Source organism: Clarias gariepinus, chromosome 7 (genome assembly GCF_024256425.1).
Source record: "Clarias gariepinus isolate MV-2021 ecotype Netherlands chromosome 7, CGAR_prim_01v2, whole genome shotgun sequence".
Classification (NCBI taxonomy): Eukaryota; Metazoa; Chordata; class Actinopteri; order Siluriformes; family Clariidae; genus Clarias; species Clarias gariepinus.
This window is the reverse complement of record NC_071106.1, coordinates 36541711-36568823: the sequence shown is the minus strand read 5'-3', so window position 1 is coordinate 36568823 and position 27113 is coordinate 36541711. Positions and strand designations below refer to the sequence as shown.

The 27113-nt window shown below is 38.3% G+C and overlaps 1 protein-coding gene across 2 annotated transcripts; it reads right to left on the bottom strand.

The window, feature by feature from the left end:
- Nucleotides 1–1998: 1998 nt before the first annotated feature.
- On the bottom strand, nucleotides 1999–26453 carry pdpr (pyruvate dehydrogenase phosphatase regulatory subunit). 2 transcript variants are annotated; one of them, XM_053501095.1, is made up of 18 exons: nucleotides 26130–26453; nucleotides 20367–20640; nucleotides 19876–20009; nucleotides 19686–19767; nucleotides 18341–18504; nucleotides 18114–18235; nucleotides 16606–16723; nucleotides 15298–15447; nucleotides 14604–14796; nucleotides 14370–14494; nucleotides 13049–13204; nucleotides 11478–11611; nucleotides 10284–10432; nucleotides 8733–8845; nucleotides 8525–8619; nucleotides 8354–8443; nucleotides 8089–8271; nucleotides 1999–4664 (listed from the first exon to the last, which is right to left on the bottom strand). In XM_053501095.1, exons 2-18 carry the CDS (start codon nucleotides 20633–20635, stop codon nucleotides 4260–4262), a joined length of 2682 nt encoding a protein of 893 aa, XP_053357070.1. In that variant the 5' UTR covers nucleotides 20636–20640; nucleotides 26130–26453; the 3' UTR covers nucleotides 1999–4259. The 2 variants fall into 2 exon arrangements, with proteins under 2 accessions (XP_053357070.1, XP_053357071.1); XM_053501096.1 differs by lacking the exons at nucleotides 19876–20009; nucleotides 20367–20640; nucleotides 26130–26453 and adding an exon at nucleotides 19075–19156 and having other exon boundaries at nucleotides 19686–19750.
- Between the last annotated feature and the right edge of the window lie 660 nt (nucleotides 26454–27113).

The window sequence follows — 27113 nt, the reverse complement described above, 5'->3', positions numbered from 1 at the left end:
GAAGCGAATGTGACAAAGTTACCGGAAGAACTCATATTCTCCAGCATGCTCAGTAAAACCTAACAGCTGTTTTCTTTTAAAACTGCACAAATCTGTGCCTAAACCCCTGATTTTAAACAATAAGTTTTCACTTATATTGACTGTTTATTTTATTCCTCTTTATAGAAGTTTCTTTTATGCAAAAATGTTTTTAAAAGGATATTTTCCTTATGCCATATTTTTGTATGTGCCCAAGACTTTTGCACAGTACTATACACTCACCTAAAGAATCATTAGGAACACCATACTAATACGGTGTTTGACCCCCTTTCGCCTTCAGAACTGCCTTAATTCTACGTGGCATTGATTCAACAAGGTGCTGAAAGCATTCTTTAGAAATGTTGGCCCATATTGATAGAATAGCATCTTGCAGTTGATGGAGATTTGTGGGATGCACATCCAGGGCACGAAGCTCCCGTTCCACCACATCCCAAAGATGCTCTATTGGGTTGAGATCTGGTGACTGTGGGGGCCATTTTAGTACAGTGAACTCATTGTCATGTTCAAGAAACCAATTTGAAATGCTTCGAGCTCTGTGACATGGTGCATTATCCTGCTGGAAGTAGCCATCAGAGGATGGGTACATGGTGGTCATAAAGGGATGGACATGATCAGAAACAATGCTCAGGTAGCCCGTGGCATTTAAACAATGCCCAATTGGCACTAAGGGGCCTAAAGTGTGCCAAGAAAATATCCCCCACACCATTACACCACCACCATGCTCAAAATTGCTTAAATCACCTTTCTTTCCCATTCTGACATTCAGTTTGGAGTTCAGGAGATTGTCTTGACCAGGACCACACCCCTAAATGCATTGAAGCAACTGCCATGTGATAATTGCATTAATGAGAAATTAAACAGGTGTTTCTAATAATCCTCTAGGTGAGTGTAAGTAAAACAGCTGTTAGGTTTTACTGAGCGTGCTGGAGAATATGAGTTCTTCTGTTAACTTTGTCACACTCACTCCTTTCTATTTTTATGCAAATCCCTCAGAATTAAAAATAATGTACATTTCTATAAATGATTTTTAATTAAGGATGTAGTGTAGGCAAGTGTTAAAATCAGATATTCAATAAAACCTAGAAAAACACATAAAAGCACCTGGCGGGACAGTGGCGTAGTGGTAAGCACTATCACTAGGGTCCGGGTTCAAGTCCCACTTCGGGGTGTGTGCACCGAGTTTGCATTTTCTCCTAATGTTTGGTGGATTTCCTACCACGGTCCAGTTAGCTAGTAAGCTTCCCAAAACTTCCCATAGTGTGTCAGTGAGTGTGAGTGTGTGTGTGTGCCTTGCAATCGATTGGCACCCTATCTGGGATCATACACCAAGTCTCCTGTGTGTGTGCCTCCCCACGACTCTTTATACAGGATAAAGCTGTATCGATGATAAGCGAGTGAGTAAAATCATGCTACATGGAAAATGCTTTTCATAATCATGTGACTAAATCAATTTATTTTTACCAAACAAAACTTTTAAAAAAAATATAAATTCCATTTGCCTCCGAGTGGCACAGTGGTAAAGTGCTCGCCCTATCATCAGAGATCGCTGGTTCGATTCCGGGGTGATGCTGTAACCTCTCGCAGCCGGAGGTCTAGAGAGAGCTGATTGGCCTCAGAAGGGAGGGATGAGAGGTACTTGAGCTCCCACATTAATCACGGCTCTACAGCCAATCAGGGGCGTCTGTGATCTCATGCAAACGGAAGGAGCGGATAGCGCTGTCCTCTGAGTGTGTTACTCTGCCCCTCAACTTTGTGTGAGCAAGCAGTTTGAAAAGATGCGGTTGGCTGGCATCACATGGCCCGACTGAGTGGTAGTAGTAGCCTTAATGTGGGAGCCCCCTAGTGACGGGGAGGAATTGGACACGACTAAATTAGGGGAAAAAAAGGAATCGGCAAAAAATCCAAAAAAATTATTAAAATATAACTATACTATTTCAAAGACAGTTTTCAGACAGACAACACAATTCAATTTAATTACATATTTATTTCTTTAAGATACAGATATAACAGGACAAACACATGAAATATGATGGACAGCCTTATTGAGTCTCTTTCAGATTGGAAAGACGATACAGACATTTAATACCACATACCTGTTCAAGCAGCTTAAAAAAAATTATAATTCCAAACAAAGGTAAACAGCATGTTTAACACTCTCTATGCGCTCGTGATGACCGATTATTTTTTTTTTCAAAATATTTGGAGAATTTAAAATGAACAGCATGTTAGATGGAAGTCTGGTTAGTGTGTGTACAAATGTTACAAATTAAAATTAAGACAAGCTGTTACAGGATGTTATAAAAACCTGCAAGTTATGAGAGGAACAAACAAAAAAAACAAGGCTTTCTTATAATTCATATTGTTGGATGATTTGTTATTTGTTTAAGAAAAGGACAAGATATTTAAAGAAAAAAAAGCCCCAACACCTAGAAATAACATTCTGTGTATTGTCCTAAGGGGATAAAAACTTTTGCATACGACGGTCACCAAATTCAAAAGTTAATTTTTCGCCTATTGTTTATGTTTAAACAAATAACCAAACCAACACACATTAGAAGAAAAAAAACTTAAAGATTTTCCTTATTTTTATTGTTTAAAATGTTGATAAGAGACTATTAGGGATGTACAACAACAATACAGAGTGAAAAACAAAACAATAAAATATAATGTCATATAAATTGCCGATAGTGCAGTGTTATTCAGGTTCAAACCTTCAACTTGTGTAAAAACAAGTCACACATGCGCGCACACGCGTAGGAAAAAAAAAAAAAAAAAGACAACTATATTAATGAGTCTTCATTACAATAATAAAAGTGTTTGTGTCTGGAAATATATGTAATAAAGATCCAGCACAAAAAAAAAGAAAAAAAGACGTATGTACACGGTGTGTTCAAGTCAAACCGGGACTTTTGATTGTAACACAGTTATAAGAGTTTTAAAAACTCCCTTTATTTCTCTATATAATCCCCTGATACGCTAATGCACTTATCCCAGTGTTTCACTTATGCTTAGACACCATCAAGGTGGAAAGTTTTTATAATTAGACTGCCAGTCTGTTTTAAATCTGAAACCCTGGCCTCCCAGGAACTCCTTTAATGGCCCAAACATGTGACGCAAGGTCAGGAGGCTGTGGCAATAACCGTTAGCCGAGTTCCTATAACTGTTCGAGTGGTGTTTGTGAATGATTGTATGTCTAGACGGCTTAAAGTCCCAGTTTGACTCGATCATCCCTCCTATACGATGTTTGCGCCCAACCGAGACTTTCCCTCAGTTGTTCACATGAACGTAGCGACCTTCATGGTGTTGTGCAACAGTAGTCGATACATCATTCAATATTAAAACCACTGTTTATTACATGTTTAACATCATAGATTATAATGAAGTGCTTTATGTTTAGACATGAACACAATTTGCACACAGTTTTATACACTACTCTTCATTTCAAAAAGGTCTTTCTTTGTACACTATATATATAGATATATGAAAATACACTTCTTTGACATATGTTCAAAATGGCTTGAAGAATGCAAACTCACGGTTAAACATTACGTCACCCTGTATGTCTGTTTTGTTCGACACCACAAAAACCTTCTTAATGATTAGAATTCGATTGTCCAAAAAGAAAAAAAAACACATTGAAAACACGCTCGGCTCACAGGACGGATTATTTAAAGGCGGAATCCCATCCTAATCATTTTTTCCCCATTCTAATGTATATCTAGTGCATCTGTACCTCACGTGCAATTTGCACAGATAAGAATCGTGACGTTTCCTTTGCTTGATAAAAGCATTTGAATATCCTTTTTACAGTCTCTTTTTACAGGATTCCTTTAAAAAAAGAAAAAGAAAAAAAGTAGACTCACATAATGATGACACAGTGCTCAATAAAAAAAAAAAAAAAGTTAGGCTTATAGTATATAAATACAGGGAGTCTTAATGCAGCCCTTAAACACCGTCACGTCAGCTGGTTCACCTCCAAACACACCTGATCAGGTAGTGAAAGTTTGTGCAATATGACTGGATGTGCTTTCGAGATAAAAAGCTGGTGTTCCAGAGAGTCAGGACTGAGACAGCTTGGACAAACAGCACATGTGATGACGTATATTGCACTTACAAAGTAAGCAAAAAAAAAAAAAAAAAAAAAAAATTGCGCTGATTGTGGATCATATGGGAAAAGCAAATATCATGGTCTATTTATTCTACGCTTTACTTTAATCCCTTTACTTGCCCTGTAAGTTGCTAAGCTCGACATCCTCCTTGCGGCGTTTCTGCTGGGCGAAAAGCGAGCTGAACGGGTAAAGCTTGGCCTTGGCCGGGTACCTGTGTCCGGCGATGTCTACCTGGTACTCGGCGCGGTTGATGAAGTCGGGCGTGATGACGTTTGCGCTGCCGTGTGGCCCTGGCGAGCTGATGAAACCCAGACACACGTGGCGCTCCAGGGTGTAGCTGTAGGCGCTGCTAGTGGTCACGCCCACCAGCTCTCCGTTACGGTAAATGGCTTCGCCCCACCAAGGCCACAGGTCCAGCTCAGGGTCGTGATCCTCCAGGACCAGCATGATGAAGCGGCGCGTCACGCCCTCCTGACGCTGCTGCAACAGGGCCTCCCTGCCCAGGAAGTCTGTCTCCTGTGGGGAGTAAACAAGGGAAGACAGACGGGAGGAGAGTGAGACGCTGATCCCAGTGTACTGCGTCTTATGGCCTCATTATAAGCTTAAATTAGAAAATAGCATCATCCTTTGGGGGGAAAAAAATAATAAGTGGTGTAAAATGTAAAACTGGCCAAGGAACCATTTTGTAACTGTTTATATTATATTTTTCCAAACAATATATGGATTATGGACAGAATTAATGCAAAACATTCACAGATAAGAAGACTTTATTTGTTTGAATTATATGTATTAACTATGCCAGAATACACTTCTAATATATATAAAATATATCTCTCCCTTTTAATTATGCTGTTATAGTTAGTCCTGCTGGAGTCTCTGCTTGCACTCTACATTAAATATATATTTACATTATGTGACTGTTCTCGTCACATGGATACCCCGTATGTCTTTTTGGGATGGTCTGGTGTCATGGGATGGTTTCACTCTACCATGAAGATGGTTCTGGCCTTGACTGGTGTCGACAGCTGTTTTTCTAAGGACTTGACTTGGCTACAGTTGCTCGATAGTTCAGGACTGGAATTTCCTACGAGTCTACCGGAGTCTCCAATAACTACCTGGACTCCATATTAACATTAATTAACATCAACTTGTATAGCTGAACTGCCTGCCACCTAACACTATAAATGCAGATCAATTCTTGCTTTCTGTTTCACCCAAATGAGGATGGGTTCCCTGTTGAGTCTGGTTCCTCCCAATGTTTTTTCCTATTACCATTTCAGGGAGTTTTTCCTTGCCACTGTTGCCCGCGGCTTGCTCATCAGGGACAATCTGATCATTTTGATTCATGCACACTCGCATTCCATACAAACTTAAATAATTCTCTTGATTGTGTAAAGCTGCTTTGAGACAATGACAATTGTTAAAAGCGCTATACAAATAAAATAAAATATACTCTCTCTCTCTCTATATATATATATATATATATATATATATATATATATATATATATACACACATATATATATATATATATATATATACACATATATATATATATATATATATATATATATATATATATATACATATATAGATATATATATATATATATATATATATATATATATATATATATACATATATACATATATATATATATATATATATATATATATATATATATATATATATATACACACACACACACACACACACACACCTAAAGGATTATTAGGAACACCATACTAATACGGTGTTTGACCCCCTACCAACCTATAGGGTTGAGATCTGGTGACTGTGGGGGCCATTTTAGTACAGTGAACCATCAGAGCCATCAGAGGATGGGTACATGGTGGTCATAAAGGGATGACATGGCCAGAAACAATGCTAAGATTGGCACTAAGGGGCCTAAAGTGTGTACTCACACCATTACACCACCACCACCAGCCTGCACAGTGATAACAAGGATCCATGTTCTCATTCTGTTTACGCCAATTTCTGACTCTACCATTTGAATGTCTCAACAAAAATCGAGACTCATCAGACCAGGCAACATTTTTCTATTCTACAACTGTCCCATTTTGGTAAGCAAATTGTAGCCTCTTTTTCCTATTTGTAGTGGAGATGAGTGGTACCTGGTAACTGAGCAGAATGTGAAATACTCAGACCGGCCAGTCAGGCACCAACAACCATGCCACGCTCAAAATTGCTTAAATCACCTTTCTTTCCCATTCTGACATTCAGTTTGGAGTTCAGGAGATTGTCTTGACCAGGACCACACCCCTAAATGCATTGAAGCAACTGCCATGTGATTGATTGATTGATTAGATAATTGCATTAATCAGAAATTGAACAGGTGTTCCTAATAATCCTTTAGGTGAGTGTATATATAGCAAGTATTGAAATACCATTTTCTAACTTTATAATCAAAAGTAGCTGAGAAATATTACATTAATATAAACTAAATCTGTAAAATGGCAAATCTTCAATTGATAATTACAACTTGAGTTTTCTTAGTTTTTGGCCATTTATTTTCCTCAGTGGTTTTAATAAATCACTATTCAAATGAAAGTGTATAAGGGTAAAAAGATTCATATTAATTATTTTCATCCTGAAAATGTCTAACATTTTATTTGAGTTATGGATGGGAAATTAAAACGCAAAATTTACACCAGCAGAGAGCATTATGTACCATGAAAACGACTTTGTTAAACACGAAAGGTGTAGAGACATGAAAATGCATATTGAAAATTTTTGAAATAAATGATTTTAGTGAATTTTAAAATTAAACATTTTAATCATGAATAAACTGATGAAATTATTTATTAGCAATTACAGCTGACATTTGTTTTCTGCTTTTTTCTTGCTTTATTTTCCCCCTTTTTTTTTTTTTTTGCTTTTTTACTTTCAGTTTTGGACGATACTGTTGAATTTACAAGTGATTTACAAGTTTAGTCAATATAAGCAGGTGTAGCTGCCAAGTATTTTTATTCCATCAGTATGGTTCACTAGGAATTAGGGAAGAGATTATGTTTAGTCTCTTCACAATTCGGTACAAACATGATACAATTTCATAAAATCTCTCAAAACCATACCTGTTTATAATAATAAAAAATATATATGAAATGATTTGCAATAGATTAATTAAATTGTCAAAATAAATATGGTAAAATTTCATCTGTAATTAAATTACATTTTACAGGAAAGTATTTCAGCAGAGGGTACAATCGCCTTTTTTGGCGAATATATAAAAAAGGCAATTGTGTATGTCTTGGAATACGCGAGAAAAAACACTTTCTTATGGCTAAAAAATATCTCCTAACTGACTACTAACTACTAAGTCCACAATACATATTACAAGATATACAGTACTTTATGTAATTTTTCTATTACGATATTTTATATATTGTCCTATCCCTAATATAAACTCTTTTGAATCATCAATTGTGGCTTTTTTTCCTCCTATGGGAAGGTTGACCATTGAACAATTGATATTGCCACAAAGCTGCTTTACATAAATAAATGAAATAAAATTAAAACCTTTTTTTTTGAATGCATAATTAAAAAAAAAAATTAAGAAACGGATGCAATTATAAATTTATAAAGCAGCTTAATTAGTTTAGCAGGAGGCGACTTTCACGAAGAGTAATATGAGAAAGAAACCCTCAGAGGAACCAGACTCAAAGGAAAAACCAATCTCATTTGTGTGATATCTGATAACACAACCTTAAAAAAAATCCCTCTCTCTCATTACTGTGTGTTATATGATCAAATTTTTGAAAAAAACAGGAAATGCATTTCAGTCGACTGTGTTGTTGTTACCAACTTTTCTTTGATAGAGAAGTGGGTACAAACAATACTCAAAAAGCTAAAAAATCTTTATACTCAATCATTTCAGCCATCTCGAGCCGTCTCTAAATCATAACCTTCTTTAACAAACCTTGTCGAATTTGACACGGAACTCGCGGCCGCATTCGATGGGCGTAGTGAACGAGTCGAGATCCTGTCCCCAGAAGGCGAAGAACTTCTCGATGCGTAGGCTGCGCAGGGCGTAGTACCCTGCGTTACGGATGCCGTACTTCTGACCCACCGACATCACCTCGTTATACACGTGCAGCGCGTACTGAGAAAACAAAAATCACAAGATATTAAAATATGAAATTAGTTCCAGGAGTCGTGATGTAGGACAATTACGAGGACCTCACCTCTATAGGGATGTACAGCATGAAGCCTGGCTCTCCTGTATGCGTCATGCTCATTACTCTGATTCCATTAGCGTAGCCCACACTCATTTCCTGTAACCACAAAGAAAGAGTTTAAAAGAGTGCCGTTTTATCAGGATGAGACCTGAGTGAGAGCCGAGGCTGAACACTTGCCTTACAAAACAGAGAAGGGAAATGCTCAGGAGTCATGGAGACGTAGGAGAGCTCGGACAGCACGTCCATGGCCCGGGGACCGATCAGATTCAGAGCTGTGAGAGATGAGACGACAACTTGTACGATCATTAAGGGCATTATTAAACATGAATAAACCACTATCAAGCTGTAGAAATCGTCATCTTTCAAGGATTGAGGATTGATATACCAGTGTATTTCCAGCTGACATCCTCTAGGTGGAGCTGTGGGTCACTGGGCATATGCTTCTTAATCCAAGACCAACAATGCACTTGCTGATCCGTAGGAGAGATGATGAAGAAACTAGAAATAAGACAAACAAATTAAATAAAAAAAAGGTAACCCTTATAAACTGCTTCAAACTATTTTTCTAACGCACTTCAAATCTACACTATATATCCAAAAGTATGTGACAACTGACCGTCATACCCAGATGTAATTCTCATTTCAATCTAGATCTTCTTTGTACGCTGTAGCATTACAATTTCCCTTCAGTGGAACCAAGGCGTGCCTGCACAAGGTGAGCCTGATCTCAACCCCATTAGATTTTTCTCAAGCAGCTTATATTTCTTAGCTTTACATTTATAGCAATTAGCAGATTCTCTTTTCCAGAGCAACTTACATTTAGCTCATTAGTCATCTGAGCAGTTAAAGACCGTGCTCAGGGTGGTGATGCTGGGGTTTGAACCCATAACCTTCTGATCAATAATCCAACGTCTTAACCACTTACCTACTCCTGTCTTGCCGACCACTCAAACTCAAAAGTAGAAGCACGAAAAAATAATAATAAATCAAGAGTATTTTGCAAAATGTAATTGGTTGTTTTTCTGCACAAGGCTGTGGTAAAAAATTATTTTTAAATTATAGAAATTATTTGTAAGTCTTACTATTCCTAAACAAGTCTAGATACGAATAGGGCTGCAACTAATGATTATTAAATTATTAATCAATATTATTGAAAGTGATTAATCAATAGTATTATATAGATATTGGCTTTTAAATTTAGCTTGTGGTTGTTTTGTGAATGTGGTAGTTAACAGTCAAGATAAAAAAAAAGATGAAAACTTTATTAAAAATATATATCCTTAAATTTTCTAATAAGGATTAAACATAACTATTAATCAAAGCTTAAAGATGGCAATTATGTGAGTTGAGCTGAAATGTTAATAAAGCACAATCGTTTGAACACACTTTTTCCGCACACTTTGCACTCCATGTACTGTTTACAGTATATATTTTCATATTGTGCTTTTGAAACTGTATTTTTTATACTGTATCTATTCTTTTGTTATATTATTTTTATTTTGCAGTCTATTCTTTTCTATACCTATATTCATTGGGGACAGCAAAGAAAGAATTTCATTGTACATGTTTCTTTACTGTGCATATGACAAACTTGAAACTTGAATAAAGTCTGTGGTGAATGGCGGGGTCAAGAGAAGTAAGGTGTGAAGGGTCAAAAAGTAGGTGTAGTGGAACAAGAACACACACCTGAAAAGAATATGGTTAATTAGTGTGTGTGAATTTAACTTAAAAAGTTAATCGAGAAAAACTGGAAATAAAAACCAGACTCACAGCAACACACATCTCTTCCACATTCTATGAATCATTAGAAGTCTACCTGACTTCACAAACTGGTCACTGGTCATATATATGTATATATATATTTTTCCCCCACAGTCAGCTAGCGCTAATCCTTCCCACTTGAACTCATTATCTCCAGACCATCCTCCTGACGTACCTGTTCTTGCTCAGGCGGACCACGCTGCAGTCGTTCTCGTAGCCCCCTCTCTCATTGAGCATGCCTGTGTGGACGATGTGTCCTACAGGGACGTCCAAATCATTAGCGCACAGCCACTGGAGCAACTCCAAGGCCTGGTCCCCGGCTGACTGGTGGGACGAGAAAAAGTGAGTTAATGACACAGTTGTGCAAGAATAATCTATTTATAAATTGAAAATCAATCCAAAAAAAAAAAAAAAGTTCTGGCAGGAAAGAAACAAACTTGAAAGAGCTAATCTGCTCAAATTTACACAAGTGTATAATCTAGTTTATCCACTTGGTCTGTGTGTATTTACCCAGCCTGATAACAAATGCAAATACTACACCAAACACCAGCAATAAAATGATAACGTGTTGAAAAAACATAAACCAGTAAATTGTGCTAGTGACTTCTTGTTTTGAAACACTTTATGTAAAAAGAAACATGTTGTGTAAAGTACTGCTTTACTAAAATATACAAGAAAAATAAATAAATATTGCAATTTGTGGTGAGAAGTTTATTGTTTTGTTTTTTTCTCCACTGCCTGGCTAATAAAGATGAGAAACAAACATTTTCTGTAAACGTAATCACTGACTCAGTTCTGACTGTAAAACATAAAAAAATAAAACATCATACAGAAATTTCTCAAGGGTCGCTCCTTCCTCTTACCTTCTGTAGTTTTATATTTTATTTAGCATTAATTAGCATCTCTTATAATAACAAAAATTCTTTAGATTCTGTTTAAATACAGACACAGTGTTAATAACTAGACCATGATCAAACATGTTTCATAAAATCTTTTAAATAAAAAAAGAAAATTTGATTGTATTAGCTTTTTTAAAGAACTTTTACAGTCAAGACTCCTCTGAAGCATCCATTTTTTATTTTTACAATTTAGGAAATGTTTAATATCTGGGACTGCGAGATTGAGTCCCAGATATTAAATGCGTCATTGACACATGCTACAAAACTAAAATACAGCAAAAAGCAGCAGGAAAACAGCTTATTTTTTCAATACAGTGTAACGTACAAAAAGAAAACCACAGGTATGTGTAAATAGATGAGACTAAATTGATCAGACTGTAAATGATTTTGGAGAAAAACAGAAAAAGTTAGGAAAAAAAAAAAACAATATAAGAACAATAATAATATCGTACACTCCTACATTTACTCACTGTGAGCTCAAACTTGGTGAAGGATGACATGTCGATGACACACACCGCCTCCTTACAGCACTTCACCTCAGCACCAACGATGTCAAACCAGTCTGGCTTGTAAAAGGTTTTACTCTGATCCAGGGCCAGCAAATCTGTATTAAAGTAAAAGGGAGGAAAAGAAAAAAAAAAAAAAAAAAAAAAAAAACACTATGAGTTTGATATGTGACAAAAAGTAAATCAAAGATGCCCTGATGGAAGACATCTGACATCATTATACTGTAACAACACTGCTGAGCCTAGACCTGACCAACCCCAGATCATAACACTGCCTCCAAAGACTTGTACAGTGACCACACTATGCATGATAGATGCACTTCCAACGCTCTAAAGTTCAATCTTTATACTAGCTTATAATCTAAACCTTTTTTTTTTTTTTTTTACTGATGGCTCCCACTAATAAGAGGTTTTTCTCTGAACACACAGCTGTTAAGTCTTATTCCTGAGAGTTCACATTATATTGTTTGTGTGTGGAAATGCTTGTACTTTCACAATTAAATACAGTTCTCATTTCTTTTGTAAATGTTTTAAGATGCAATTTCACCAAGTGTTTAAGTGATCTCTGACTGTGACAGTTCAACATTATTCCTCAAGGTTCTAACAACATCTTGGACAACGACTTAACTAAATTCCTGCTATTAAAAAAATATTACCTTGATCCGGGCTAATAATTTAACTCTTGTGAAACTATTTTTGGTCAGGGAGTGCGCTAGAGAACAATACTAATCTAAGGACAGTTAATACTTGGTGTGACAACACCAGCAGTCTTACATGCAATTTATCAAGTTTTATAGGAAAATTATCCGATTTCTTTTTAAAGGTTTTTATTAAGCATAATTATTTTGCATAGCACTGTATACGAGTTGAGTAAAACTACTAAAAAACACTGTACGCACACTTTATGCATAAACAGACCACATATAAAGTGCAATTCATACTTGGAAGACAAGAATATTACAAGTGTGCTATCCATGTTTAATCAGACTAGTTTAGAACAGTACAGGTAGTCCTCGACTGAGTCCAATTCCAGGAACACGTTCGTAAGTCGGATTCGTTCTTAAGTCCGACAAAGTATGTTTTATACACCTTTGACACGAATATACAATGTAAAGCATATCAATCCACTTGACTAAATCGAAATGGTGCATCTGTCCCCTTTCTCCACACTCCCATCATGTTGCCAAAAATCATAACCACTTGTAAGCCTTTTAAAACATGCATAATGAGTCAGCTGACCTTGTCTAAATTCAACCCAGAAGGAGGAGACATCACTACACAGTGTTTATTTTTTGGGATATTTTATACATTTACTTATAGAAAACAGTCTATTATATACAGTCTATCTTTTTTTTGTGCAATACACGTGAGCTACTTCCACGATTTGTTTGCATCTACAAATGTTTCCATATCCGCGGTACGCTCGTATATGCGGAAATTCGTAACTAGAATGTTCGTAAGTCGGGGACTGTATTGTATATTGTGTTGCCGCTGGGAAAAATAACAGGGACAAGATTCCTTAAAAGAATTCTTACCCTTTCCTGGAGGAACAAAGTACTTGGCCCTCTCAAAGCCGTGCTTCTCCATCCAGCGAGCCCCCTGTGTGTCCAGACGGTCATAAAGAGGGCTGGTGCGCAGCTGTCTGCCTGTCTGGAAGTCCCATCTCGGCACTTTCAGCTCATATAGCAGTGCTAGAGCAGTCAGAAAAAGAAATGAAAATGGAAAATGTAGTGAGATGAAATAAATTCTAACTCTGGATACACAAAAAGCTGCAAATGCAACAAGGTTACAGACAAACACTTGACGAGACGAGTTTAAACCAACATCTATGAGACATTGGAAATGGTGACTAACTAAGGGGAAAAAAATAATAAAACACTCGGAGGTGTGCTGTTATAGAAACATAAAAAACGTCAGCTTGAGGGGGTGAGGCAGAGTTACTGTTAGCAGTTAGAGATTGATTATTATTATTATAACAGCATTTCCTGAGGTGTTTTATTCCTTTTATACAACAGAAATCACCATATACCATTAGTTTAGTGAAATGAATGTTTTTGTCTTTTTATAGTAAAACCTTCTGTCCAATTAGAATAAATACATATTATACAGTACATCAGTTACTTCCGACTAGTTAGTTCCAAGCAATCTGATTGGTCAGAGGCATTCCATGAGTGCTGATAATGAACAGTAACGCCACTGGAATGCTCAACTCCGTTTCCCAGGTGTTCCAATAACTGTAAATTACCCTAACTGCCAACAGCTGCCTGGCAAAACCCAGTTACAGAAGCACTTTCATTAAAAAATTAAAAAAACACACATCTGATATCATTAGGTCACCTTAAAAGGGAAAAAAAAACGAAAAAAAAAAAACGCGTTGACTTGCATCAAAGTCGTTCAGAATCGCATCCGAACCGTCCATGTTATTTTATTTACAGCTACAAAGCGAACCGTCCATGTTCTTTTATTTACAGCTACAAAGCTAACCAGCTCTAAAACAGGGCTAAATCCCAAATCGCTAAAACCTTACATAATGCACTAGCTTGCCATTAAAAACTATTTGGGGGTCCAACAGAGCTGATATTCTAAAGCGGAATAAAATTTAATTAAAAAAATAATAAATTTTAATTGTGAGATTTACAGGACTGTCCTCCATGTCCATGGTGTCTTCTTCTCACCTCTTGGCTAGATAACACCGGTAAGAATTTAAAACTACTTTCACCCCTGTTAATTACACTAACTGTTGGTATGGATATGATTCACTCTAAACTGTTGAACTACCTTCACACATTTTTATTAGACTTTAAAGGATGTTTTATTCAGTCTACATCACTTCTGTGCTCTTTGTTCAGTACTTACGCATGACCTCCATCACGCGATGACGCAGAAAAGTGCGGCTGCTCTGCAGATTTCCGAAACGCTTGATGTCCAGAGGCCAAACGTTAGCGGTCGGATAGCCGTAAGTCATCCACTCAGCTAAATATCTGAGCACAAGTTTAAAAACATAAATAAATAAATAAAAAAGAGGTGAAAATTAAATACTAAGATAAGAGGTGACCGAATTTTACAATCGAGTTGTAGCTTGTTCCTTACTTGCCAGCCCCTCCTGCAAAAGACAGCCCTGAGGAGTTCATGCCTGCCAGGACAAAGTAGCCGTGCACTCCCGGAGTCTCGCCCATGAGGCAGCGCATGTCCGGGGTAAAGGACTCGGGACAGTTCACCAGCTGATGGATCTCACACGACTCCAGGTTTGGCATTCTTCTCAGCAAAGCGCTCAGCATGGGCTCTGGGAGGAAAAAAAAACAAAAAGATACGGTCAAAAATTACAGGCCGTAACTGGAAGTGTGATGATGCTTTAAGAAATGAGAGTTATGTAGATGTAATAACATGTCTGTTTCATCAGTTCATATTAGGTGGAAATTAAACGTTAGACTCAAGCGCCTTTATGTTTCACACTACAGATAGTAATTCTCCCATTTTACTTATTGGACAGATGACAACGCAAAAAAACAAGTGCATGTAGAAATTACAAAAGGCAACCAAACAGATTAAATAATATGGAAAAATACACGGATAACTAGTTTTATCAATTATGTGCCATTTATCTGATTCCCTTCCTTCAAATAAATCGGTTCAGAGTAGAATCGCGACTGAAGACCAACACTTCCCTCAGAAACTCACACCCGAGTGCGATTCATGCCTAAGAACAGTACTCAGCAGACAGTGAACACACCGGAATGTGCAAGAGCGTCCTTAAACCCTAAAATGCGCTAAAAGCTGGACTCACCGAAATGGTCCCAGTCCTCCTGCATGTTCTGGATCTCCAGCTGATTGCGGCCCTCTGTGAAGATGGGTTTGGGGTTCTTCTCGAAGCCTCCTGAGAGAATGCCGCCCTGCCACGTCCGTATGTAGATCCTGCCGTCCATATCCATCACCACTACAGATTCACAATGAGAGCATTCGATTCATTTGCCCAATATGTTATTTATATGATTTGTTTTAATGCACCAACTATTGTTTTTTAACATTAAAAAAATAAATAAATAAATAGTTTAAAGAATTAAGATTTTCAATTTGAGGCAATACTATATTGTTACCAGAAACCCATATAAGCCTCTGTTTGTATTAGGGTTTACTGCCATATCAGCTTCACAGGATATTTCATGGCAGATACATATTAAACATTTAACTAATTTATACGAACCAATATAATATTATGTTATAGATATAATGTAGGGGATTTAAAATGTAGTGGAAAAAACTGCCTTGGGCAGAAGAACCAGATTTTACACATGGTTCTTTAGATGCACTTTTGCTAATAATTTGCTAATAAGTTTTTCTGGTTTCGTCTTAAGACTTGGGCAGGTCAAAAGTATACGCTTTATAATTAAAGTAGTACTACAGTACTGACATTTAAGATCTTCGTCGCCTTTCAATAAATATGCATCGGTTAAACTCATATGGCCTATACAGCACCTTGTATATACAACTTGGTCGTGTTTGGATTTAAAAGGGTCTTTTTCCCCACAACTGGGCTTATTTCAATCATTTGTTGTTTTGCTATTATTCTTATTCTGCAAATTATTCAATACAGTATATACCAATTTATCAATAGCTTGAGGTCAGAGGGTGGAATTTGACATTCCCTAATTGTTTCTGTAAGGGCTTGTTTTGCTGCCATGTCAGTTGGTTCGTTTCCTGTAATTCCACCATGTCCTCATTGATTTTCTGTAGTTACCATTTTGGCTCAGAGCTGTTTTCCACTGTATTGGACTGTGAACTCTGTCTCGTTGAGGATTTTCCTGAAATTAGTATTATTCACCATCAGGAAAGCTTTACAGGACGGACATTTTCATGTTTGGGACTGATTTAGTGAAACCGGTGAGGCCGACTCATTTCTTCCCCACTCCCACACGGATACACACATACAATATACCGGATTTTAGACATTCTTTATATTTACTTACACACTGAAAATATTGTATATAATTGTTAATATTGGTATCTGGTGCGCTGCAGTGTATATTTTTTGTACAATACACGTGAGCTTACTTACATGATTTATTCACATCTACAAATGTAAGTGTGGAGTTACCAGGTGTTGTGGGTTGCAGAGGTTCCTGTAGAGGTTTGGTGAGGAGGTAGAAGTGCTCACAGCCATGCAGAGGCACAGACACCTTAACTTCACTGCTCTGACCGAGCTCATACGCCCACTGCAACAAACACCAAATATGGAAACCTCATTCTTATTTGTACTGTATTTAAAGCATTTAATGACTTGTATAATAATTAATTATATTTAATATTGAAACTAGAAAATATATATTTTTTTTCTTTAAAGAACTTTAAAACTGAATTTGGATTTATTTGTTTAAAAGCTTTTTCAAAAGTGTCAACAGTATAAAACCACTTGGTCACAGGAGTAGGCGAATAAGTGAAACAAAATGTGTTTGATGGACAGAAGGGTTTTTTTCAAAACTGAACTTTCTCTTGAAAGTAAAAAATTGTGTTTAGCTTCTGAGTGTCCTAATCTTCATTTAATAAATGATTGGTCTCAACTATTATTTAAAGTACATGAATGTTTTGTTCCAACATCAAGATTTATTTCATGTTGTGTGTCGTAATTTAAACATTGATCCATTTATTTGTTATGTATATACAGTGGAACCTTGGATTAAGAGTACAATTCGTTCTTTAAGTGGACTTGTATTTTTAAACACTCATACATCAAAGCAAATTTTCCTGGAAGAAATAATGGAAACTCAAATAATTCGTTCCACAACTCAAAAGAATAAATACATTAAAATTATTAATACAAAATATAATTAAGGATAAAAATTTATGAAAGTAAAAATAAAACAAATTAACCTGCACTTTACTTTTACTAAGAATTGCGACAGAGCAGTGTTTTTGTGTAGAGCAGAGAGAAAGTGTGTGTGTGTGTGTGTGTGAAGCCAAGAGAGGTTGGGGGGGGGGGGGGTATAAGGGCGAATGTGTGTGTGAAGGGGCACGGTGTCAAATTACGCACGCGTACACACATAATGACAGGCTGAAACGGAGAGGGAGAAAATGGATCTTTAACCTCTAATGAGACTTTCCTTTGCTTTACACGCACGCACACGTGTTATAATAAACAGTACACGCGCTGTACACACGCATACAAATACAAAATAAAATATGTTTTACGCGCACACATGTAGTCACAGTGTTATAGTAAACAGTACACGTGCGGGCGGATGTTGATTATACCAGTAACAGACGCGCACTAAAACCCAGCAGGGGAGACGATTACCCACAATTCTGCAGCGCAAGAGAGGAAATAAAACATTGGCTCAGTTGTGATCACATGACGCTCTGCGTCAAAACAAGAAGCGCACATGTGCTTGCTGTAAGTCAATGATCAATACACTTCAAATAAGCTGTTATTTGCTTATCTAGAAAACTGTCTGCAAACTGTGGTTTTATTTATATTTTTTTTTTTGACAAAAGCACTGGAAAATTGCAAACTGTAACATAAAGTACTGTAACTGTAAAAAAAATGTTTTAAAAAAATGTTCCATCGTTGCAATGTGAAATCTATATATATTTGTTAAACGAACCAACCTGTCCAGCACAGTTGACAAAGTATTCACACTCAATGGCGCCTCGGTCCGTCTCCACCGCTTTAACGTGACCTTTTTCCACAAGAACGTGGTTCACGCTGGTTCGTTCATGGATCTGGACTCCTGCGATGGATTTACAACAGAAAATTATAAATAAAAGTAAAGCTGATTTAAAAAAAAAAAAAAAAAAAGGGAAGAGTCAGAATAAGGAATTGAAGCCTCCCTTACCGTGCTTTGCTGCTGCAACTGCCAGGGCGTGATTGATGTCTGCAGGCGAGACCACAGCGTCTCCTGGAAGGTGGAGAGCTCCCACCAAATCATGAATGTTGACCATCGGGTGGAGCTTGGAAACCTCTTTGGGTTTGACGATGTTACAGGCTATACCCAAAACGCTACAACATAACGTGGAGAATTCATGGAACGAACAAATAAAACATCTTTCCATTATAAATACAAATACATACAGTGGACCCTCACCATATGAACAAGTTTTGAATACGGACCAAAATTTTGGCTGGATCTTGCTTTGACATTCAAAGTCGTTTCGACGTACAAAAGATCAAGCCAGTCGCACACACTTCCGGTAGCCAATTGGAGAAAAGCGTTTTTGTGCATGATTTTGTGAGAATATAGCACCATAAGTGCAAAGAAAGTTACCAAGGATGGTACCAAGGGAAAAATGGGAGCCACTTCTTGTGGAACTTTAATAAAGAAATACGAGTAGTCCCCTAACATTCGAGTTACGTATTTCCACAAATAAAAAAAATGGACTGCAGTTCTACTTCCGTATTTTTTGTATTGTACAAAAAATGACATTACAGGTTACGGTTTTTGGTGCCATGATGACAGTGTGGGGAAAGAAGACAGATTTAGTCGAGTGGATTGGTATGCATTACATTGTATATTGGTGTTAAAGGGGTACAAGACTCACTTTGTCTGACTTAAGAACAAATCAGACTTACCAACATGCTCCAGGAACTGAACTCGTTCCTAAGTCGGGGACGACCTGTACTGTGTTTTGTGTTCCGATTGTCTGGAACTTGTCTTAGTTTCCATAAAGCAAGAAAAAAATTGCAATTATAATTAACGGTTAATTGAGAATCATTTTTAGTTTTTTTTGTATTTTAATTCAAATTCATTAATATGCCTTTTCTAAATGTTTTTGATTGTTTTCATATGCAAAAACTGATTAAAGAGTTGGAAATTTGGAATTTTTGGGAATATTTTTGAATGGCTGGAAAGGATTATCTGCATTTACATTTTTTGCTATAGGAAAATGCATCTCACCCGGAACGGATTAAATATGTATGGTGAGGGTCAGCGTTGCGAAACGTTGCTTTTTAAAGTAACTAATTACATTACAAAATGACTTTTTTTAAAAGTAATCAGATACATTTCTGCATTACTTCCTGATAAAAGGAACTAGTTTGAGTACTTTAACATTGCAGAAAATCAATTAACATTGACTCAAATCAATTAACATTCACAATGCATTTAATGCTTTATTTCTCATCTTACCGTTACTATTACACATGACACTGATCGAAGTCTTAAAGAGTGATTAAAATCTTACTTGAGTCTGGATGCCAGACGCTTAAGCGAGAGGAAACGGTCCTGGTTCTGAGCCAAACACAGTGATCCGGTCCTGACAAAAGCTGCCATACATGCGCACACACACACACACAACCTCATCTCAATCACACCTTCTGTATTATAGTTTACTATAATTTTTCTCTTTCCTCCCAGTCCTTATTATTCCTGACCTGTTTTGACACCAGTCTCCTGCTCCAGGCGCTCGTACAGCGCAATCGAGTAGTCTGCCATCTGGCTCTCGATAAAGATGGGCTTGGCAACGCTTACTATCCCCGCACACAGCCGGGTTGTGCCAGCTCCGAGCCTACGACGAAAAACACACAGAAATCTCAGCAGCTTAATTATTCTGGAAAATTGCAAATGAATCTTGGACACAGAGCAGAAATCAAGATTAAATTGTCAATATAAATCCAGATTCCATCTATTTGGCTTACAAAAAAACAGATTTATCTAATCAAAGTGAATCTGGAATGCATGGAGATTTTAACAGATAGAAAGCTGAATTGATGGTAAAAGTAATGAGATTAGAGCTTGACAAAGAGGGAGAAAAGAAAAGGCAACAGATAAATGGATGAATGGACCTGCCATAGAAATAAAAAGATTAAAACACAATGGCTTTAAACCAAACCTCGTTAGAGCATACGTATTAGACGACACTCACCTTCCCTGCTCCAGAAGCACAATCTCCGTCCAGCCCAACTTCGCCAGATGATAAGCGACAGACGTTCCCACGATTCCTCCTCCACAGATCACGACTCGAGCCTGACTGGGCAGAGGGGCGACCTGGGCTTCCGGAGCCGTGCTGTAGAACTGGACTGAGCGCCACAGGCCATGGCAGACCGCCGGTGTCCTGCAGCACCGAGAGCAGGAGCGGAGCCGGGGGAGCAGGGCTGGGGACAGAGCTCGAAAGCTCCAGGCACAACCACGCATGGCTCCTAGGGTATAAAACAATACACATGGTTACAGGTGTGTAAGTATCATCACTGGCTAGATCATATATTATTAAAAGAGTATAACATAAAAATAATTCAATTGTGTATCATGATACAACCAAAATTGTGAATAAATTTTTGCTAATAACTTGCTAATAAATTGTATACGCTTTGTCTGCCAAGTGTCACATGATCTGGGCCAATGGTTCTTCTCTCTCTCTCGCTGTGGGATTGTGAGTAATCGTCTCCCATGCTCGGTTTCAGCATGCGCAAGTAACACGTATAGTCAACATCCGTGTGCGCACAGGGGACCGTTCGTTTTTACGGAAATTTATAACTCGAATGTTCGTTAGTCGGAGACTTACTGTACAAATCGAACTGCCACCGAAAGTATCGTGATCATATCGTATCATTTGGTCCATGGAGATTTCCATCTCCATCATATACAGTATCATAGCTTCCAACACAATACCAATATGCCTTCTATATCACGCAAAAAAATTCTGCCTATTTGGTACAATTTTCAAAACAATACATTTGTTATTAAAGTTAATTAAATATCATTAGTTACAGTTAATTAAATATCAATTTCTGCAGCTCTTGGCACTATTTGGTAGTCTTAATCTTTCTTTGTTAAAATTTGTCAGAAAATTATTTTCCATTTTTCAAATGATTTATTGCTTTTAAAATCAATTTAGTTTATTGTAAATTCTGTAGCAGTGTTTGTTTACTCGTGATTTACATGTGTCTGTCCCTGAGGTCATGGTGTCCTGTCTGTGCTCACATGCTTTCCTTTTCTTAGCCTTACACACACACACACACACACACACACACACACACCAGTATAAATGAATCTCTCTCTGACAAACTCACTCTCTACACCGATTATCCTGTTCAAGGTTACAGAAGGCCTAAAGTCTAAGGGACTTAGGGCAATAGGGGGGCGAACACCCTGGTGGTAGTGTGATGGTCTGGGGTTTGCTTTGCCGCTTCAAGACTTGGACGACTTGCCGTAATTGATGCAATCATGAGTTTCCAGCTATCAGTTTGTGAGCACTTGGGTTATGCAGCAAGAAAATGATATGAAAGACACCAGCAAGTCCACCTCTGACTGGCTCAAAAAAAAAGGTTTTGGAGCGGTCTAGTTAAAATCCTTACTTGAGAACCTTCAACAAAAAAAATCCTCCAATGTGGGCAAAAATCCCTCAACAGAGATGTGCACGACTCACTGCTAGTTAGTTATATCACACGCCTGACACACACACGCACAACCAGATTTTAGGTTTAAGGGGCAATAATTTTCTCACATAGAACCAAGAAGATTTGGGCAGTTTTATCCTTTAAATGTAAATAGTTTTAATATAAACAATACTTAATAATAATACAGAATCAAAAAATGTATACATTACCAAATTAAAAAAAAAGAATAAATAAAACATGCACATGACTGATTTATATATACAGAGACAGACAAAAAATGTACACACACTTCAGGGGAAAAAAATATATAATTAAAAATAATAATATTGCCTCCGAGTGGCGCAATGGTAAAGTGCCGCTCTATCATCCGGAGATCGCTGGTTCGAACCCCGGGTGATGCTGTTTTCCTCTCACAGCCGGAGGCACACAGAGAGCTGATTGGCCGAGCTCTCTCAGGGGGGAGGGATGAGAGGTACTTGCGCTCCCACATTAATCACGGCTCTACAGCCAATCAGGGGCGTCTGTGAGCTCGCGCACGCCGAAGGAGCGGCTAGCGCTTTCCTCCAAATGTGTTACTCCGCCGCTAATGGTGCGTGAGCAAGCAGTTCGAAAAGATGCGGTCGGCTGACGCAACGCGGTTCGGAGGAAACGCGTGATAGTCTTCGCCCTTCCGGCTGAATGGTAGTAGTAGCCTTAATGTGGGAGCCCCCTAGTGACGGGGAGGAATTGGCCACGACTAAATTAGGGGAGAAAATTGGAAAAAAAAAACAAAAAAAATTTTTAATTATAATGATAATAATAATATTAAAATTGACATATAAGAGTGGAGGCAGAAGCACTCAGGTCGACTACATCTTGTGTCGACGTTGTACCCTGAAAGAGATCAGTGACTGCAAAGTGTTGGTAGGGGAGAGTGTAGCCAGACAACACAGAATGGTCGTGTGTAAAATAACCCTGGTGGTGAGGAAGGCGAAGAGGACAAAGGCAGAGCAGAAGACAAAGTGGTGGAAGCTGAGAAAGAAAGAATGTTGTGAAGTCTTTAGGGAGGAGTTGAGACAGGCTATGGGTGGTCAGGAGGTGCTTTCAGTTGACTGGACAACTACAGCCAATGTGATCAGGGAGACAGGTAGGAGGGTACTTCGTGTATCATCAGGTAAGGGGAAAGTGGACAAGGAGACTTGGTGGTGGAATGAGGAAGTTCAGGAGTGTATACAGGGAAAGAGGCTAGCTAAGAAAAAGTGGGACACTGAGAGGACTGAAGAGAGTAGACAGGAGTACAGGGAGATGCAGAGTAAGGTGAAGGTAGAGGTGGCAAAGGCCAAACAACGAGCATATGAGGACTTGTATGCTAGGCTAGACAGTAAGGAGGGAGAGGGGGATCTGTACAGGTTGGCAAGGCAGAGAGATAGAGATGGGAAGGATGTGCAGCAGGTTAGAGTGATTAAAGATAGAGATGGAAATGTACTGACAGATGCCAGGAGGGTGATGGGAAGATGGAAGGAGTACTTTAAGGAGTTGATGAATGAGGAAAACTAAAGAGAACAAAGAGTAGAAGAGGTGACTGTTGTGGAACATGAAGTAGCAAATATTGGTAGAAGTGAGGTGAGAAGGGCGTTGAAGAGGATGAAGAGTGGAAAGGCTGTTGGTCCTGATGACATACCTGTGGAGGTATGGAAGTGCTTAGGAGAGGTGGCAGTAGAGTTTTTGACAAGTTTGTTTAACAAGATCTTGGAGAGTGAGAGGATTTCAGAGGAATGGAGGAGAAGTGTATTGGTGCCAATTTTTAAGAACAAGGGAGATGTGCAAAGCTGTGGCAATTATAGAGGTATAAAGCTAATGAGCCAGACAATGAAGCTGTGGGAAAGAGTAGTGGAAGCTAGGTTAAGGGCAGAGGTGAGCATTTGTGAGCAGCAATATGGTTTTATGCCTAGAAAGAGTACATCAGATGCAGTATTTGCTTTGAGGATGCTGGCGGAGAAGTACAGAGAAGGTAACAGGGAGTTGCATTGTGTCTTTTTAGATTTAGAGAAAGCGTATGACAGGGTGCCAAGAGAGGAGCTGTGGTATTGTATAAGGAAGTCTGGAGTGGCAGAAAAGTATGTTAGAGTGGTGCAGGACATGTATGAGAGCACTAGTGGTAAGATGTGCTGTAGGTGTGACAGAAGAGTTTAAGGTGAAGGTGGGTCTGCATCAAGGATCGGCTCTAAGCCCCTTTTTGTTTGCTCTGGTGATGGACAGGATGACAGATGAGGTAAGACAGGAGTCCCCATGGACTATGATGTTTGCAGATGACATTGTGCTCTGTAGCGAGAGCAAGGAAGAGGTGGAGGAAAATTTGGAGAGGTGGATGTATGCTCTGGAAAGCAGAGAAATGAAGGTTAGCCGCAGCAAGACGGAATACATGTGTGTAAATGAGAGGGACCCAGGAGGATCGGTGAGGCTACAGGGAGCAGATGTAAAGAAGGTGCAGGATTTTAAGTACTTGGGGTCAACGGTCCAGAGCAACGGAGAGTGTGGAAAGGAGGTGAAGAGGCGGGTACAGGCAGGTTGGAATGGGTGGAGAAAAGTGTCAGGTGTGTTGTGCGATAAAAGAGTATCAGCGAGAATGAAAGGAAAGGTGTTCAGGACAGTGGTGAGACCAGCGATGCTCTACGGCTTAGAGACAGTGGCGCTGAAGAAAAGACAGGAGGCAGAGTTGGAGGTAGCAGAGCTGAAAATGTTGAGGTTCTCTTTGGGAGTGACAAGGATGGATAGGATTAAGAATGAGTTTATCAGAGGGACAACCCACATTAGATGTTTTGGAGATAAAGTCAGAGAGGCCAGATTGAGGTGGTTTGAACATGTTCAGAGGAGAGATTGTGAATATATCGGCAGAAGGATGCTGAGGTTGGAACTGCCAGGCAGGAGGTCTAGAGGAAGACCAAAGAGGAGATTTATGGATGCAGAGAGAGAGGACATGAAGTTAGTTGGTGTGAGAGAAGAGGATGCAGAGGATAGGGTTAGATGGAGGCAGATGATTCGCTGTGGCGATCCCCGGAAAGGGAACAGCCAAAAGACAAAGAAGAAGAATAATAATATTAAAATGTATTGCTATATGTTATACAGTTGCAAGAAAAAGTATGTGAACCCTTTGGGATTACGTGGTTCACATCAGGCAGTGCTTCTTGAAACCAGTAAACCAAAACTGGTGTAGGGCAGGACAGCTTTCAGCAACACATTCAATATCATCACACTGATTGGACTCAAGGTTGGCTCACTTCTGGCTCCAATTAGCTCTTGGAGAAGTCATTGAGCTAGAGGTTCACATAATTTTTCCACCCTGCACAGTAAATGTTTACATGTTATGTTCAATAAAAACATGAAAACATATTTTTGTGTAGGATTATTTAAAGATGGCTGTGTTTTTCTTTTGTTGTGACTTAGATGGAGATCAGAGCACATTTTATGATGCAATTCACACAAAACTCCACGTAATCCCAAAGGGTTTACATACTTTTTCTTTCCACTGTATATTGATATGCATGATAATATTAAGATTATATATTATATTAATATAATGTTAATAATATTTTGTACTTTTTTTCATTTCCTGCAGTGTGTATACATTTCTTTGACTCTGTATATGTATTTATTAATATATATATTTTTTCTAATATTAAAATATTATAATATAATTTGTTAAAACATCATGAAATTAATGGTGTTACCTTTAGAATATCTAATAGAAGTTTTTTTTTTTTTTTTCCTGAACTGTGTATACACTTTTTTGGATCACTGTACACACACACACACACACACACACTTTTATATATCTGGATTAAATATGTGGTGTATTTCCTCTGACAGGTCATAACGGCTCGCATCTTTATCACATCAGTGAACTTATTATTTTTGCTATATTATAATTTTTTTTTATATAATGCTATGTTTTACATTTTAATCTATGTCAAATATTATATTAATAGCTAACTCTCTAGCTCAGTATCACCCACAGTGTATCACAGAGGTCGAGCTAAACTACTCCACCTGTACATAAACTACATTAGCATGTTAGCTAAACAACGCCTGACTTCTTAACAAACGTCGAACACTACAAACTATTTTCACTGAAAACTAAAATAAGTCCCCTATAAATACACGCTTTGAACCGGATTAACAAAATGCGTTTCAGTGCTAGTGCAGAAGCACTCGGCTAATGCTAACACCACAGCTAACTAGCCTGCTAGCATACCTAGCCGTTCAGTGTTAAAGCCCGTCTTTGTGTTTATATTCGGTATTAGAGAGCTTCTTACCTGTTTAACCTGCTCCAACCCCAAACTGAACAATTATATCCCCGCTTTGTCTTCACTTTCAACCTCTAATTTTCTTCTTTACACCCAGGTAACCAGGTGACAGCTGAAGGCTGAGGTTCTTCACCCACTCACAGTGGAACTAATTCAGCTCAGTAGTTTTACATGTCTCTACAGGAGTTAATTGTCCTCTTTGCTTGTTTTGTGCAAGTTTTCTAGTCATTAATATTAGACTAGAGCTCTTCTGCGCCTCTGCAGGGTGATATAATAAACCCCAGCGCCCTTTTTCAGGTCTTCTACCATACTGTTACTCTTAGTGTGGAGATCTTCTAGGTTCCCTATGAAGTGCTCGCTGTTAGTACTGATGTCGACCAGAAGGGGGCGGGACCAAAATAATCCTCGCTCTGGGGCCTGTGCCGTTTCCCTGATGTATGACGTGACCAATGACATCATTATTGACGTAACCAATCAGCATTCTATGCTGCACTGGTGGCATGACAATAGGGATACAGCTGGAATTTTTTTTATTGACAGAGAAGGACTCTATAGTAACATGGTAAAGTAATTTCTCCCTATATATCTGTCAAACGTTTGGACTCCCCTTCTAAATCCATGGTCTTTTCTGATTTTTCAGCAATACATTGCTGAAGGTGTCCAAAATACAAAATATGTAATAATCTCCTTTGAACAGTTGATTTTCAGATGTGTCTGCTACTAAAATTTACTGCATTCAGCAGACACCCTTATCTACAGGAGCCGCCTTACATTTTATTTTATTTAATCTCTGAGCAGGTGAGGGCTAAGTGCCTTGTTCAAGGGCCCAACATAGCAACTTGGTGGTTTGATGGTTTTGAACCTGAGACCTTCCAATCAGTAGTCCAATGCCTTAACCACTGAGCTACCCCTGCCTCCTATTTTCTATACCGCTTATCCTGCATACAGGGTCACGTGTACAGTACCTGGGCGGCACCTTGCATAGACACCTAT

Bases quoted from the DNA above. Each gene is read 5' to 3' on its own strand.
- pdpr (XM_053501095.1), bottom strand. From the start codon at position 20,635: ATGCGTGGTTGTGCCTGGAGCTTTCGAGCTCTGTCCCCAGCCCTGCTC. The intron at 13,205-14,369 runs GTAAGTACTGAA...TGACTGCTCTAG, and splicing joins TCGCGTGATGGAGGTCATGC to CACTGCTATATGAGCTGAAA. The intron at 11,612-13,048 runs GTAAGAATTCTT...ACTTTAATACAG, and splicing joins CTTTGTTCCTCCAGGAAAGG to ATTTGCTGGCCCTGGATCAG.